The 16,793-nt window shown below is 40.5% G+C and overlaps 1 protein-coding gene, 1 long non-coding RNA gene and 8 other non-coding genes across 19 annotated transcripts in view; all 10 read left to right on the top strand.

Moving 5' to 3' along the window:
• stau1 (staufen double-stranded RNA binding protein 1) overlaps positions 1-6,600 on the top strand; it is an 83,386-nt gene extending 76,786 nt beyond the window's left edge. For all 5 annotated transcript variants that reach the window (XM_072514835.1, XM_072514833.1, XM_072514836.1 and 2 more), the window contains 3 exons: positions 631-753; positions 932-1,017; positions 2,743-6,600. In XM_072514835.1, the coding sequence (XP_072370936.1) occupies positions 631-753; positions 932-1,017; positions 2,743-2,830 (297 nt within the window). In that variant the 3' untranslated portion in view covers positions 2,831-6,600. The remainder of the gene's footprint in view (positions 1-630; positions 754-931; positions 1,018-2,742) is intronic.
• A 2,553-nt stretch (positions 6,601-9,153) lies between these two features.
• LOC140428413 (uncharacterized) lies at positions 9,154-14,311 on the top strand. Of its 6 annotated transcripts, none has more exons than XR_011948765.1 (11): positions 9,189-9,203; positions 9,620-9,694; positions 11,882-11,929; positions 12,112-12,161; positions 12,345-12,415; positions 12,605-12,653; positions 12,837-12,907; positions 13,097-13,149; positions 13,333-13,382; positions 13,566-13,615; positions 13,799-14,311. It is a non-coding gene; the product is annotated as an uncharacterized lncRNA (long non-coding RNA). The 6 variants fall into 6 exon arrangements; XR_011948767.1 differs by lacking the exon at positions 9,189-9,203 and having other exon boundaries at positions 9,262-9,694; positions 13,799-13,954; positions 14,102-14,311; XR_011948766.1 differs by lacking the exon at positions 9,620-9,694 and having other exon boundaries at positions 9,154-9,203.
• Positions 11,963-12,050, top strand: LOC140428947 (small nucleolar SNORD12/SNORD106). The gene has a single exon (XR_011948951.1). It is a non-coding gene; the product is annotated as a small nucleolar SNORD12/SNORD106 (small nucleolar RNA).
• On the top strand, positions 12,196-12,283 carry LOC140428942 (small nucleolar SNORD12/SNORD106). Its single transcript, XR_011948946.1, has one exon. It is a non-coding gene; the product is annotated as a small nucleolar SNORD12/SNORD106 (small nucleolar RNA).
• Positions 12,455-12,542, top strand: LOC140428939 (small nucleolar SNORD12/SNORD106). Its single transcript, XR_011948944.1, has one exon. It is a non-coding gene; the product is annotated as a small nucleolar SNORD12/SNORD106 (small nucleolar RNA).
• LOC140428943 (small nucleolar SNORD12/SNORD106) lies at positions 12,688-12,775 on the top strand. The gene has a single exon (XR_011948947.1). It is a non-coding gene; the product is annotated as a small nucleolar SNORD12/SNORD106 (small nucleolar RNA).
• Positions 12,947-13,034, top strand: LOC140428941 (small nucleolar SNORD12/SNORD106). Its single transcript, XR_011948945.1, has one exon. It is a non-coding gene; the product is annotated as a small nucleolar SNORD12/SNORD106 (small nucleolar RNA).
• Positions 13,184-13,271, top strand: LOC140428944 (small nucleolar SNORD12/SNORD106). Its single transcript, XR_011948948.1, has one exon. It is a non-coding gene; the product is annotated as a small nucleolar SNORD12/SNORD106 (small nucleolar RNA).
• LOC140428945 (small nucleolar SNORD12/SNORD106) lies at positions 13,417-13,504 on the top strand. The gene has a single exon (XR_011948949.1). It is a non-coding gene; the product is annotated as a small nucleolar SNORD12/SNORD106 (small nucleolar RNA).
• On the top strand, positions 13,650-13,737 carry LOC140428946 (small nucleolar SNORD12/SNORD106). Its single transcript, XR_011948950.1, has one exon. It is a non-coding gene; the product is annotated as a small nucleolar SNORD12/SNORD106 (small nucleolar RNA).
• Positions 14,312-16,793: the final 2,482 nt, after the last annotated feature.

Below are 16,793 nucleotides of genomic sequence, written 5' to 3' on the forward strand. Positions count from 1 at the left end.
CTTTATCTTATGCAACAACCTTTTGTGTGGCACCTTGTCAAAGGCTTTCTGGAAATCCAGATATACCACATCCATTGGCTCCCCGTTATCTACAGAGCAGCAGTGTAGCAGTGGTTAGCACTGCTACCTCACAGCGCTGAGGACCCAGGTTCAAACCCGGCCCCAGGTCACTGTTCATGTGGAGTTTGCACATTCGCTGTGTGGGTCTCACCCCCCACAAACTAAAAAGATGTGCAAGATAGGTAGCCTCACTAAATTGCCCCTTAATTGGAAAAACAAAATTGGGTACTCTAAATTTGTAGGGGAGAAAGGATGACTCAAATCATCACAGATCGCATTATACCAGAGGCATTTTGAAGCAGTGGCTCAATAGCATATCAAGCTATAGTTTTCTGTATCATTGTAGGAAGCCCTTATTTAAAAGCTTTCAACACTTGAGATTTGTCCATGTTCTGTAATGTTCATTCAAGTTACTTCAAAATTCACCTGCACATTGCAATCATTTGCAGCTCCAGTATCTTGTTTTGGCTCAGCTGTGTGTGTAGCATTTGTACTTGTAGCCCCTAAAAGATCATTTGAGTACTGTCAGTCACTTTTGAGAGTTGGTCACGCTATGTCGTCTCTTTTCAGGTTGAATATAAGGATTTTCCAAAAAACAATAAAAATGAGTATGTGTCTCTGATAAATTGTTCCTCTCAACCTCCTCTGATCAGTCACGGAATTGGAAAAGATGTTGAGTCCTGTCATGATATGGTAAAGGATTTTTAAAAAAACATTTTTCAAATATTGAACAATATCTTATTGCTGATTCTTTTAGCAAACTGATATTTTACCTCTATGAAAATAGAAGGCCAGATTTATTTTCTAAGACCAATATGTGGAAAGTCTTTTTATTTTACTAAGGCAATAAATATCATTATTTAATTCTCAGGCTGCTCTTAATATCTTGAAACTATTGTCTGAGCTGGACCAACAAAATGTAGACCTACCAAGAACAGGAAATGGACCAATTGCTGTGTAAGTATAAGCTAATTCTTGTCTTTCTGATTGAGAGTATGTGGCATAAGGATTGAACTGAAAAGGGAATACTTTTTAAGCTTGGTCTGTGTATGTAAATAGTAATGGAGAAAAGAATAAGACTTGATGATTTCTACCCCCACATTATTCAGAGAAATTGAAGGTACATTGGTCATTTCAAGAATTGTGCAGTGGGATTATAAAATTGCTCATGGCGCTATTGCCTGCATTTAAGAAGGGATGTGGAAAAGCCGGGAACTACAGACCTGGCGAAGTTGTAGAATCAGTCCTCTAAGGCAGAGAAACAGTCGGGCCTAAACACTAATTAACGCAATTGGCGGATAGTGGCTGTCCAGCTGTTTAAATCAGTCGGCAGCAAGCTATTCCCAGGAAGGGGTGGGGGAAATGGGAATTATTTTTATAAAATTATTATTTTGTGCCTTTTCTATCCAAAACATTCTCCACAACTGAACATTGTATTCCAGTTAGGATCTGAAGCATCATTTCCTTATGTTTGAATTCCAGTGCTTTTACATCAGGGCCAACATTAGCCCTTTTGCACATAGGGGTATCTAAATCCACTTGCTCATCCTCAGCTCCAATAATAATCCCTGGTGAACATCACTTGCCATGATTCACCAATCGCAGAATCTTTCTTGCCCACTCCTTTCCTTCCCACTCCTCTCTCCCAACCAATTAGTAACCCCTACCACACGGTTCCTCCCAATTCCACTCACTCTTATTTCTGCTGCTACTCCTTTCTATAACCTTGCATCAAATGCCACCTGTATGTATATTTAGGCAACTATTATCCACATATATGCACAATGCTGATGACCATATCAAAAGAATCAACTAAATCCAATCTTTCAAATTTATGCTGATTCTCTTCATTAAACTTTGGAATGAAGTACAGCACTTTCAGGAGATACAGCACTTGATTAATCAGAATTATATCTGGGTTAACGGTCTAGGTTGAGAAGCAATTGTATATAAAGTTTGCTTTCACCTTTTTAAATGTTTTGAGGGTTGATCGAATAGTTGTTTAAAATGATGGGAATTGATATAATTACAGCAAAAGTAATTTCTTTGAAAATAGAACCTGAACAAGAGGCTAAAATTATGGCTAGGCCATTTTGGAGTGAAATCAATTGGCATTCTCTCAAATGTGTGTTCGGTCATTGAAATTTGAAAGACTCTCTGATCAATAGCTTTCTTTGGGAGGACTATCAAGGAACTTGGAGCATAAACTAGTAAATGAGTTGCATATCGGCCATGATTAATTGAATGATGGAACAGACTTGAGGGGTTGAATTTAAGGGATATGTTGTACTCGGAAATATGTTGGCTGTGTCCTTAAAATCTGTAGTAAGCATGATTGGCAAATGCTTTTAGCATAAAACTAGTAGTGATTACTTATCTTACTAAAGCTAGATCGCTATGGATGCAATTCTTCAACATTTTTGCAAAGAAACCTTAATCTGTATTGCATCTTTAATGTGTGTGGTCCATAATTCCCAAGATGGAAGTAGCAAATGCATGTTGGGCTAAATGATAACCACTTGCACTGAAATTTTGGATCCCTTTTGATCATTAGCAATCTGCAGCTTTGTACAATTCATAACCCACCATATTTGTTTTTACAACTTTAAACGTGCACTTTTTATGGATAAAATAAAACATTTTGCAGAAGTATTAAATTAAAACCTAACTGCTTCTTTTCAGATGTGTGAAACAAGAAATTGATGGTGATTCTCTCATCAAACCGGCTAACTCAAACACTTTAGGACAAACACTGGATGTCACTGACTGAAAGCCTTTTATTGACCCAAAGCGCCAAGCACCAGAGAAAATCGGATGCTTCCTGTTCTGTGACATGTAACTTATGTTTTAGACAACTACAGTTTGAATCTTGCTGTAGTATCTAAATCATTAAGTTGCTTAACTTTTTAAAATAGTAATGCATTTCAACATTAATTCATTTTTTTTGATGAAGGAAATTTGTTCCTAATGTTTCATTGGAACCTTGTTCACACCAATATCCAGCAGCAAAAAGTTAGAATTTCTGTTGATGACTCTCCAATAGTACATTACATGAAGATTGAAAAATTGCTTAACAAAATCAGGGTCATATCCAATGTATGTAGTTCATGATTTGGTACCTGTCTGAATTGGCCGTTGGTGTAACAAACCATTTGGGTTTGACAAAACTTGGTGCTAGTTTAAAAAGTAGTGTGCCTGCATTTTCATAATTTGTATATCCGAAAGAAGCAAGTTGAAACTCTAAATTGAGTTCTGTTTCAATAAGTTATTTTTTTAAAAACTGCCTCTTTTCTTCACCCTTAAAAGATGGTATCAAGTCTCAGTTCTAGGTTAAGTTTGTATTTTTTAATCTAAAGGGTTTTTTTAATTTGGCAATTCTGAAGGACTTTGCTTTTTGTTTTTATATTAAACTTTGTTTATATAAAAAATAAATGAGTAATTTTCAACAGTGCACAAGAATTACATTGTTGGATATGATCTGTTACCTAGCTTATACCAGAAATTGCAGATTACTGTAAATCTTGGTGTAGGGTAAAATGTAAGATGTTGTCTTGTACTTTATTAATGCTTTGATGTAATGTTCCATGTGATGTACACAAAGTGTGTACAGTAAACATTTTGCTTATTGTCCAAGTAAAGCACGAAACCCTTGCCAACTAAGTCAACACTTTGTTACTTTACTTTTGGACTTTTTTTTTCCTTCCCATGTATTGTACCTATGGAATGGAGAAGTAAAAATTGGTGTTTGTGCAAAAGTACTGGTGGCTTTTTTTGGCATAACACATTTTATCAATGTGAAGCTGAGTTAAAGGAGTTGTAAACCACTGTCAAAATTTAAACTTTGATTTATAAACTGCTTCAACATTTTTAAAAAAAGATTATTTTGAAAAGATCTTGCTGTTCTGATTTATCTTGCAATACATTTTTTTGGAATCTAGTTTTCAAACAGCTAGGCTATTCCAGTACTTATTTTGTGTATCACAATACCCTCCTTTACAAATGTAGAATTGCTGGAAAATGCTGTAAACATGCCAATAATTAACTTAAAAAGCCTTTTAGTTGTAAATGAAGCATTTAACTCCTTTAAGTCAAGCTACACAAGCTTTTCTCCATTGTGTGTGGTAGAACAGCTAACCTTTAAATATAAAGGATTGTTTTTACCTAATAGCAATGGTCTGGACAATAACACTACTCCAAAGTTGCACTTGGGTGACTTTTGGTATCTACAGTCAGTAACTTTTAAAATGGCATAGATTTGAAGCTCTGAAAAATTATACAATTGAGAATAATTGAGCTTTTCTGTATTAAAAGTTCTTTTGACTAAAACTTAATTGTTTAAAAATGTTTTGATTCAAATATTGGTAGGAGGAGTAAAGCATTCTTGAGTTTGACCCCAAAATGGAATTAACTTGAGTACTGAGCAATTTTGGTTTGGAAATAGTGTTTTCAGTAAACAAATAACTGCATGATCCCACACATACATTTTTGTGAAACACTTAAAAGATTAGCAGGGGAAAGGGATGATAAGGCGAGGAGAAAGACTGACCAGCTGGAAATTGCATTTGATGTGTCTGGAATTTCTTCCCCACCTCTAGGGTGGTGATACTGAACTTTGAATTGAAGCTTGTATAGTATCTATTTTACTCAAATTACATACTTTGCTTCCTATTTCATATCTCTGTAGTTGTGCTCACTTTTCATTCATTTGACTTTTCTGTAAGGCCCATTCTATTTTCACAACTATTCTAGTTATACAGGGGTCTGAGCAATTTACATCTGTAGATCTTCTAAATTAAAATTGCTGCTATTTTGAATGTACAGTTATTTTAAGTCTAAATCTACATAAAACAGTCCAATGCTGACTTAAACTCCAGTGTATTTGACGATCTGACTTCTAACATCCTATCAAAGGATTCAATCTACCAGCAGAACTTTGAATTGTCAGGCTGAATTTCATCAGAATAAACACTTCTAAAGTTCATTTGTTAACTGCTGAATGAGTAAGACTTTAAAACGAGAGGAGCAAAAATATTTGTTTCTGATAGACTTGCATTCATCATTTTTCGGAAATATTTCCAATTCTTCACATACAATGAATCACTTCTGAAGTTGTGATTTGATGTAATAAGTATAGTGGACATTATGCACAGCCACGTCCCACAAACTGCAATGAGATGTGTGACGAGTTGATGTATTTTCGTATAGATGCTTGAGATATTAAACTGATATCCTAAAGATAGCATCTCTTATTCCAACTTTGTGGAAGATTCACTTTTGTATTCCCTATGGGCAGCATTTATTGGATGATTGCTATTCTTTTAAAACAAAATTTAAATACCTTCAACACTGACTGTTCAATAGATATCAATATACCAGCTACTACATTGACTGCTTCAAACCTGTCGATACGTTGGTGTAAACAATCTTGGTTAAAAACAAAGTGCTGGAAACACTCGGCAGGTCTGGCAGCATTCGTGGAGGGAAAAAGAGTTAACGTTTCAAGTCCAATATGACTCTTGTTTGGAAGTAGAGGTAGAAATGTGATGGGTTCTATGCTGTTGAATATGGGTGAGGGTCAGATGGAACGAAAGGGAAGGTCAACAATAGGTTAGGTTAAAGGGCAAGGGAGATTATATACCAAAGATGTCCAGGAACAAAAGGCAAAAAATACTGATGGTTATAAAAACATAAATGTAAAGGTCCAGTATAAGTGTTGAACTCAGCCAGGATGGTTTATTCTGCTATTATGTATGCGACTTGGGACAGATGTTATTTTAGCTTTCTTGTGACATTGTGAAACATTTCAGAATGACAATGTTACCTGATTTGAAACTTGCAAAATCACTTCCCGAAGCACTACCTCATGTACATTTATTGGTTTTAAGGAGCCTGCTGAACTGTCATTTTACAAGTGTATCTGCAGCTGTCTAATACTTATTAATTGTGGAAATTCTTGCTTTCCTGCCTTATTTGCATGTTCATTTAAAAATGTTGCAGGAATATTAACTGGTTAGGTATTGGACTGTGTGGATGTTCATGGTAATATGAGTAATGTGCTTCCCATAACTGTATCTTACTGCCAAGTTACATCACTTCACTTTCAGAGCAAATAAGTTATTTAACCCACCTTTGCTCTAGTTTTTAAATGTCCTGTGAAATCACGTACTTAAACATGAATCTATCTTTGTGACAATTCATTGAATGTGTTCTCTAAATTAGACCTAAAATTAGCTAATTAGAGTTTCTGAAATTAATCCTAATTTTTAACTCCCTACACTGGAGATGTTTGCAGACTGATTTTGATTTTCAAATGTTAATCTGCAGCCAGGAACTCTTTTGGTTGCCTCTGTGAATTCTGATTAACTCTAATGGTCCACACTCTTCCTCCATACCACAACAAATGGGATACACCGTTATCTAACTGTCCCATTATTCTGCACTGCTGTTGCTCCAGTGAATTTCTGGCTCTTTGGTTTTACTTCTAGATGTAAGCTCAACTTTTTATTTGAATATTAAAACCAAAACATTAGTTCAATGTTTTGCCATGTCTTGCTCTCCATTTCTATTCAATCTGCTTATTCTTTGGCCAGAGTTGGGGAGAGGAAAAAAAGGTTGCGAATGTTTCTTTTTCTTAAATTTAGAGTGCCCAATTATTTTATTTTTTTACAATTAAGTGGCAGTTTAGTGTGGCCAATCCACCTACCCTGCACATCCTTTGGTTTGTGGGGGGTGAGGCCCATGCAGACATTGGGAGAATGCGCAAACTGCACACAGACGGTGACCTGGGGCCATGATCGAATCTAGGACCTCAGCGTTGTGAGGCAGCAGTGCTAATCACTGTGCCACCCGATTGCGAATGTTTCAACCAAAATGCCTTCAATATCCTCACTGGCGTTCAATGATACTTCGATGCAAAAGGTTAAGTTTCCAGAAAGATTTTGTAATAATTGAAGTTTAAAAAAAATTTTTTTTTAATCCTCCCAAGTATTTTTGTGTCAAAGGCTCCTTCATGCCAGTCAAGAATTAAAGGGAAGTAAATTTCCTTGAATGATTCACGTATGTTCAGACTTCATAAGCTGAATCAATTGTTCATAATCACTGAAGCTGGCCCAATAAGTGGCAAGTGATTACTTCAGTGAAATTTGTGTTTGCATTGGCCTTATTTCTGTATTGTCTGGGATTCATCTGTTGTAAATAAACCTGACCAACAGATATTTAAAAATTGTATTCTTGAAGATTAGATTATGCCAGCAAGGTTACATTGCCCATTCTCTCTTCCCTGAGAAGCTTTTTGTGGGTATCTTATTGAACTACTGCAGTCTTGACGGCTGCTAGGTGTGAAATTCCTAGAACTGATCCAGTTCAAATGAAAGAACTCCAATTTATAGTATCAGGATAACCTGTGGCTTGCAAGTGATTGTGTGCTCCTGTTTCCCCCCCTCGCTCTTATTTCAGAGGAGGCTGAATTGAAATAATTTTGATGCAGTGCATAAGATTATTCACTGCTAGAGTGCATAAATACATAAGGAGTGAATCTTTATTCTAGTGAGTTTTGATTGCAGCTGATTTGAGTTTTGTGTAAGAGATGTTATGTAGTTCAACTAAGCTTTTGATCCTGGTGACCACTTGCTCAGTTTTTTGCAGCCTGAGACCCTAAGGTGCTGCTGTGCAGGGCAGCTGGGACTTCTACAAAAAGATGAAGGATCTCCCAACGTGAAGTCCACCTAATATGTAGGGTTGCATAACCACATACCTGAGGCCATTTTTGAAGCTCTTCATTTAAATTCTAGGAGAACAACAGCCACTCTTATGTTTAAGTAATGCCATAACGTATTACTATTTAGGTTCATAGTGCAACAGGCAGCGCAGTAGCTTCACAGTGCCAGGGGACCGGGTTTGATTCCTGGCTTGGGTCACTGTGCGGAGTCTGCACATTCTCCTTGTGTTTGCGGTGTGGGGTGGTAGCTCCTCCCACAGTCCAAAGATCTATGGGTTAGGTGGACTGTTCGTATTAAATTGCCCAGAACTGTCCAAATGTTAGGTGGGGTTGCTGGGTTATGGTGTTAGGGTGGAGATGTGGCCTTGGGTAGGGTGCTCTTTCAGGGGCTGGTGTAGACTCGATGGGCCAAATGGCTTCCTGCACTATAATATCATTATTGTCACAAATCGGCTTATTTACACTGCAATGAAGTTACTGTGAAAAGCCCCAAATCGCCACATTCCTGTGCCTGTTCATTGTACACAGAGGGAGAATTCAATGTCCAAATTACCGAACAGCACATATTTCAGGACTTGTGGGAGGAAACCCACGCAGACACGGGGAGAACGAGTGGACTCTGCACAGTGACCCAAGCCGGGAATTGAACCTGGGACCCTGGCGCTGTGCAGCTAGTGCCAACCACTGTGCTACAGTGCCGTCCTACGAAATATATGATTTAGAGGTACAGACGAGTCGAGGGCAATATGTGTCTGGTTTAAATTGTTTCTTTCACTCGGCCTCTTCCTCGTCAATAAAAAATTAAGAATCCACGCTGCTCCGTTGCAATCTGCAGACGGGATGTCCGCTTCATAGTGCCGACTGGCTGCCGTTAGAGCCGCATCCACAATACAATTTCGGAGTTAGTATTGTGTGCTATGAAACATGGGTACTGTTAGCATTGTGCACTGTCTCAACTGACAGGTTATGTCTATGATGCCGGCAGGTTACGAGCTAACTGCATTGTCAAGCTAAGTTCCTGAAGCTACCTCTACCAAATTGCACTGCAAAGCAGGATGACCCTTCCCACGGATGGAAGAAATCTATTCTGCTCATTAGTAACATGCAGTACGTGATTATATTTAAGCAGAAAACGCACAGTCTTTTGGGAATGTATCCTTTTTTTCTCAGAAACAAAGAAAATACTCAACGGGTTCAGCAGCAGCATCTCTGAGATGAAGGTTGCGGGTCATTGACCTTTCCGTGTGTTACATTGGCTCTGAGCACGTGCCGCTCCGATTGTTGCAAGTTTCCCATGTGCGGGCCTGCTTCGCGCGATTGCCCAACGTCACAATGCCAGGTTACCGCGCGCGTGCGCAGCGGCCGGGCGGCTGCTATATAAGCGGCTGCTCTGCGGCGCCGCTTCCTTTTGGCGCCGGGACTCAGGGTGAGTTGGTGGTGTGTGTGGAGCCGGAGTGGCGGCTGCTCGCGCACGAGGTTTCGGCCGACCGGCTGGTTGGAGCAGGCCCGGGTCGACATGTCTGTGCAGGCCGTGAGGCGGCCGCAGAGTGGCCGAGCCCTGGCAACGGGGAGGAGGCAGGCGTGCGTTTACTGGAGGCTGCACCTTAACTGATGTTAAGATCAGTCTGATTGCAGCGTTAATTATCCTGGAAAGTTCCCGAAGTTTGCCTTTTTGAGGGAGGGGATTAGGGGAAGTATACAGGCCATCGGGAGGCTTGGGGACTTTCTCTTTCAGGTTGAATTGCTCCTTACCAAGACAGGCCCAGGCTATGTGGCACCTCCTTACCTTTGAGGCTTTTATTTATTGTATATTTGTTTTCCCTCCTATGGCTATTTGTGCAGATGCCAGCCGCACCTAGTGTCCCGGTGCCGCTCTCTGTGTGCCCTTCGCTCTCTGTGGCGTGCAGGATATTTCAGGTTGGTCAGAAAATGTTCCATTCGCTCCTTTTTGTCGATAGAAAGTGAAGATTTAACTTCTGCCCATTTGGGATTTTGAAGACTCAAATGCTCCTCAGTTTTGCGGAAATTAATTTAAGGGGCAAGAGTAGGCCATTTGGCTCTTCAAACCTGTACCAATATTCCAAGCAGTTTGATCCAACATGACTGGCCTTTGTTATGTGTCCCTTAGACTATTGTCCAGCAGTAAGTTACTTAATAGAGAGAGGTCCAAACTTCCACCACCCTTGTGGAAGTGTTTTCTGAAAAACTTGACAAGTTTTTTTTTAGATTATGCGCCCTCCACCCTTGTGGGAAGTGTATTTGTTTGTCAGTGCCTGAGATCCCCAGAACAATCCTTCCTAAGATGTTATGCTCAGAGCAGAACGTGGTACTAGCCTTGTTTGTGTTGGGAAATAATTTTTCACTTGGTATGAATGTTGCTCAACTCGTGCTACCCGATTCCTGACCAAGCATTTTGTTTGAAATGCCCAAGTTCTGCTTACTTGCACTTGGTGGACACCTTTGGCATACAAACGTCTCCCAAGTTGCATCACGGGCATTATCGGCAAAATCTGTTTTTGAGTTCCATGATATATTGAAATTGGTGATTGGAAGTGGATAGTCTCGTTTAGGCAGGGTGCTTTGTACAGCCTTTTCACAAACTGTTGGCATTGTTGTGCTCAATTCGATTTAGTTTAGGTGGCTCATTTTGCTTTATTTGTACTAAAAAAAGATGGTACCAACAATGATGTTAACAAGTGAAATCATGAAGGGTTTTGGTGGAGCAGAATGAAGAATCTCACTTATGGTAGTAGGTTCAGTAATAGAACGGATTAACGGTGACTGCCAAACCAGGAGCAAATTTACACAGCATGTTATGAGGGATGCATTGTCTGGAAGGGTAGTGGGAGCAGATCACGAGTTTGATGGATATTTTGAGGAAATATTTCCAAGGGTGGGTCTGCTGTGTGCTTATGACCACCTATGTGTGTCTGTGTAACATTGTCTGCCCCTGTCTCAGCTCAACATCAAAAATCCACGTTCATGTCTTTGTTATCCCAGATTCTTATTCCATTGCACCCCTGGCTGGTTTCTTGCATTTTTCCCTCTGTAAATTCAAAGTTGCCTGAAACTCCTGTGCCTTAATTCCTATCATAAATTCATAGACATAGGAGCAGAATTAGGCCATTCGGCCCATTGGGTCTGTTCTGTTATGGCTGATCTGTTCCTCATCTGCTACCTACAATGTTACAGACCAAGAGCTGGATTGCGAAGTCCGCCAGAGCATCTCCTTAAACACATGAGCTGTGTAGGCAATTTAGCCTCCTGAGCCTAATGCCCTCAATGTGATCTTGGATGATTCCATTCTGGCCTCCACACACTGCCCTACCTGTTCTCCATAACCCATCAACCCATTACCAATTAAAAATTGTCCTTGCATCCTCACTATGAGGTAGCGAATTTCACAGACTCATAACCCTTTGGGTGAAGTTTTTCCTCAAATCTGTTTTAAATTTGCTACCTCTTATTCTAAGATTATGACCTCGTTTTAGAATGCCCCACAATAGGAAGCATCAGCTCCACATCTACTTTATCCATATCTTTGCATCTTGTATACCTCAATTAGATCTCCCCTCATTCTTCTAAACTCTGTATAAGTCTATCAATTCCTGCTCTGACTGTGGGAGGAAACAAGAGCACCCGGAGGAAACCCACACAGATGCGTGGAGAAAGTGCAAACTCCACAGTCACCCAAGGCCAGAGTTGAACCCGGGTCCCTGGTGTGCTGTAAGGCAGCAGTGCTAACCACTGTATTGCCGCACCATTGATGACTGCATTCCGTAGCTTAAAACAAGTTCTGGAATCCAGGCCCTATGCTTTGCTTTCCTCCTTTTGGGTCCCTTGAAACATAACTCTTTGCCCAAACCTGACCTAATATCTTGTGTAGTTTGGTATTGCTGTTTTATAAATCTCCAGTTGTGGACGTGCTTTGTGACTAATAATACTGCGACGGACTGAGTGAGCTTACTGGTATCGTACACTGTTTGGCCGGCTTCAGTGTTTCTTGCTGGAGTTTTCCACAGCAGAACAAGGGTAGTTCCTGAGAGGATCTCAACACTGATGGCAAATTTGTGAAGTAAGAACATTTAATTTCTTCCCCTCCAGGCTCCGGCCAGATGCTGCGATAGAGATTGGACAATGCTGACAAATTAGGTATGTAGATATTTACGCTGCAAACATTTACAGGCTCTAGTGAATGATGTTTGAAACTTTTTTCCCCGTCTTATCGATCATGGTGATTTTAGGATAAGCCAAATTATTCTGACGCTAGAAAAGTAATTCGTTTTGGCCAATTTGTAATTTTATGTCGGTTAATATGCTATTTCTTCCTGCAGGTCGGATGTGATGATCGGCATTCATAGCCAGTCAACATGCTGACAATTGGGTATGTAGATATTCAGCGTTGCAAACACTTTTGGGCTCTAGTGAATGATGTTTAAAACTTTTTTCCCCGTCTTATCGATTATGGTGATTTTAGGATAAGCCAAATTATTCTGACACTAGAAAAGTAATTAATTTGGGCCAATTTGTAATTTTATGTCAGTCAACATGGTATTTCTTCCGGCAGGTCAGATGGGTCAAATCAGGCTAGATGCGGCGATAGACATTCATAGCCAGAATGACAATGCTGACAATTGGGTACGTAGATATTCAAAGCTACAAGCAAACACTTAACAGGCTCTAGTGAATGATGTTTAAAACTTTTTTCCCCGTCTTATCGATCATGGTGATTTTAGGATAAGCCAAATTATTCTGACACTAGAAAAGTAATTAATTTGGGCCAATTCATAATTCTGTGTCGGTTAACATGGTTATTTCTTCCTGCAGGCCAGATGTGGCGATCGACATTCATAGAATGACAATGCTGAAAACTTGGGTATGTAGATATTCAGCGTTGCAAACACTTTTGGGCTCTAGTGAATGATGTTTAAAACTTTTTTCCCCGTCTTATCGATTATGGTGATTTTAGGATAAGCCAAATTATTCTGACACTAGAAAAGTAATTAATTTGGGCCAATTTGTAATTTTATGTCAGTCAACATGGTATTTCTTCCGGCAGGTCAGATGGGTCAAATCAGGCTCGATGCGGCGATAGACATTCATAGCCAGAATGACAATGCTGACAATTGGGTACGTAGATATTCAAAGCTACAAGCAAACACTTAACAGGCTCTAGTGAATGATGTTTAAAACTTTTTTCCCCGTCTTATCGATCATGGTGATTTTAGGATAAGCCAAATTATTCTGACACTAGAAAAGTAATTAATTTGGGCCAATTCATAATTCTGTGTCGGTTAACATGGTTATTTCTTCCTGCAGGCCAGATGTGGCGATCGACATTCATAGTCAGAATGACAATGCTGAAAACTTGGGTATGTCGATATTCAATGCTGCAGACACTTAAGAGCTCTAGTGAATGATGTTTAAAACTTTTTTCCCCGTCTTATCGATCATGGTGATTTTAGGATAAGCCAAATTATTCTGACGCTAGAAAAATAATTAGTTTTGGCCAATTTGTAATTTTATGTCGGTTAACATGCTATTTCTTCCTGCAGGTCAGATGTGACGATCGGCATTCATAGCCAGTCAACGTGCTGACAATTGGGTATGTAGATATTCAACGTTGCAAACACTTTTGGGCTCTAGTGAATGATGTTTAAAACTTTTTTCCCCGTCTTATCGATCATGGTGATTTTAGGATAAGCCAAATTATTCTGACGCTAGAAAAATAATTAGTTTTGGCCAATTTGTAATTTTATGTCGGTTAACATGGTATTTCTTCCTGCAGGTCAGATGTGACGATCGGCATTCATAGCCAGTCAACGTGCTGACAATTGGGTATGTAGATATTCAACGTTGCAAACACTTTTGGGCTCTAGTGAATGATGTTTAAAACTTTTTTCCCCGTCTTATCGATCATGGTGATTTTAGGATAAGCCAAATTATTCTGACGCTAGAAAAGTAATTAGTTTCGGCCAATTTGTAATTTGATGTCAGTCAACATATTTTTTCTTTCTGCAGGTCAGATGGCTAACGTAAAACAATTTCTGAATCTTCAAGGTGGGAGTTGGAGAGTTTCGCAATAAAGTTCCTCCTCGCTTATCCTAATCTGCCTCTTTCCCATCCCCTGCCTTTGGTCTGGTTGAATGTAGGACCAATGAAGCTGAGATTAATTAGGTAATTTTGTGAGTGATGGCCAGAACTTTTCCCCATCATATCGAATACCGTTCTATAAAGCTAACCTGTCTTGACATTCGTGCCTAGCTGCAATTTGGAGGAATTTATTTTTTGTTCTACACTGATCATGTATTTTTCCACCTGCAGGATTTGAAGAACTCTGCGATTCGTTGAAAGTGTACTTTTTCAAATAAATTTCTTGCATAAGTAGCTTGTTTTCAATGTGTTCGTTCAAACATTTGCCCAGAAGAATATGGAAAGCAAGTGATTAAATTTGCTAAAGGTAGATTATGCAATTGAGTTTTCATTAAACCGAATCTGTATATTAAAGCTGAAATAAATAATATCTGCCTTGTGCTTTGGAACCATGATCATTTTAATATATACTGCATTGGCTTATCTGGGTTTATATCCCATTCAAATAGTCTTCAACGGTCTGAAAAAGCACTTGCAATTATATAGCCTAGGTGCTTCGAGGAACACAATCAAACCAAACTTCACAGAATAAAGGAGTTGTAGGGGAAAGGAGTTACAGAAATTTCACATCTAGCCTTTGCTCCTCCAACGAGATTTCTACAGGCACTAAATCGCTCGACTGCACCCTTGCTCCCATGTTTAATTCCCTCGTTTTCATTACAACCATTACTATGGTGGACATAATCCACACACCGGCATAGTGAGCACCAGATTTTACTAATTCAATGCCACCTCGAGCTGGATCTGGTTGGAATTTGGAGTCCAGTTAAATCAGACTCCTCGTTTGAAGATGGCTGGTATGGGGTCCAGCTTGCAATGGCAGTTTTGCTCAGTGGTGCTGCACATGTTGGGATAATGATTTGCCATTGCGAATGATCTTGGCTAAATGTTACAAGTTTTTGGTGCACTTCCGAACACCTTGCCCAATATCGATCCCATCCCCCTACTATTCCAGGTCCATTGAAATTAGTTCAACCGGACTCACATGACTGCAGGCATCCCTACCACACTTCCTGTTCACTGTAGCTGACCTGCGCTTGCTAGTGTGGAGGCCACTGCCAGAGCTCCCCTTTCTCTTCCCCTCCCCCTTTCTCAGTTAGCCAGCCCCCACACCCAAAACCCACTTCTCTAAACCAAGAAACAATACAGAACTGCACCCATAAGGAAAAAAGAACCGGGACACACAAACAAGCCCCCTCATTCAAGAGACAGAAAACAACCTCGATCAAATAGAAAAAACACCATCCCTGTCGCCCCCCCAAACAGTCCAATTCTCATCTTGTTCCTTCAGCCTTAACAAATGCCCATGATACTCAAATTATGCCTCCTGAACATGTTCTCCAGGTCCACGGGGCAGCACGGTAGCATTGTGGATAGCACAATTGCTTCACAGCTCCAGGGTCCCAAGTTCGATTCCGGCTTGGGTCACTGTCTGGAGTCTGCACACCCTCTCCGTGTCTGTGGGTTTCCTCCGGGTGCTCCGGTTTCCTCCCACAGTCCAAAGATGTGCAGGTTAGGTGGATTGGCCATGATAAATTGCCCTTAGTGTCCAAAATTGCCCTTGGTGTTGGGTGGGGTTACTGGGTTATGGGGATCGGGTGAAGGTGTTGACCTTGGGTAGGGTGCTCGTTCCAAGAGCTGGTGCAGACTCGATGGGCCGAATGGCCTCCTGCACTGTAAATTCTGTCTTCCACCTCAGCTCAGCACTTTTGGCCCCTGCCACCCTCTGCAGCTCCTAACCCATCAATGTGAAATGGCCGCTAAGTTACAACAATGCTTCCTCCACTCCCTTCAACTTCTTGTTCCCGCACCTTGACCCATGTCTTCATCACTACATTGAAGTTCCTGTGAAAATCCCCTCGTTGCCACGCTCGGCGCTTGTTCAGGTACAGTGGAGGAGAATTCAGAATGCCCAATTCACTTAAGCATGTCTTTCGGCAAAGGAAAGCATGGTGGTGCAGTGGTTAGCACTGCTGCCTCATGCTGGCAAGGTCCCAGGTTCAATCCTGGGTCACTGTCCGTGTGGAGTTTGCACATTCTTCCCATTTCTGCGTGGGTTTCACCCCCACAACCCCAAAAAAAGATGTGCAAGTTAGGTGGATTGGCCACGATAAATTGTCACTTAATTGGGAAAAAAAAATAATTGGATACTCTAAATTTTAAATAAAAGCACGTCTAGGGACTTCATGTGGTGGAAACCAAAGCACCCGGAGGAAACCCACGGAGTACGTGCAGATTCTGCACAGACCGTGACCCCTGCAGGGGTACAGATGAGTGACATTGGAGGGTGCCTCTGGTGTGGGAGATATGTTCTGGTACGCACCTGAACATGGCACAAAATGATCCTAAATTCATGGTTGTTGCGACCAATCGCCACGTGGGCAGATGTCCACCATTTTACCATGTTTTCATGGCTTTAACCTCCCTCGTTCTCTGGTGGTGCAACTAGAGGCACCAAATTGAATCTAATGATTATACTGAGCCATTTCATATCGCTGTTCTGCTCTCCTCGGTATCTATATGCTGAGACCTCTTTTTGTGTGGAGCTGTGCCATTCTTGCAGTTTCTTCCAGCCTTAATCACCCCTTCAAAACCGACCTCTAAACAGCTTTTTTGCATCTGCTCTAAGGCGCCTTGTGTGATTTTAGAATCCAACTGTGAAGCACCTTGGAATGTTAAACAACCTATATAAATACAAGGTATTTTTGTAAATAGTAACAAAGATCAGGGGGAGGCAGTGGCGTGGTTGTATTCTCAGTGGACTAATAATCCAGAGACTTAGGGTTCGAATCCCACCATGCAAGATGGTGAAATTTGTAACCAAACCTTGGGATTCAAAGTACCCCATTGTCAATTGTTGTAA

Source organism: Scyliorhinus torazame, chromosome 8 (genome assembly GCF_047496885.1).
Source record: "Scyliorhinus torazame isolate Kashiwa2021f chromosome 8, sScyTor2.1, whole genome shotgun sequence".
In the NCBI taxonomy this organism is placed as follows: domain Eukaryota; kingdom Metazoa; phylum Chordata; class Chondrichthyes; order Carcharhiniformes; family Scyliorhinidae; genus Scyliorhinus; species Scyliorhinus torazame.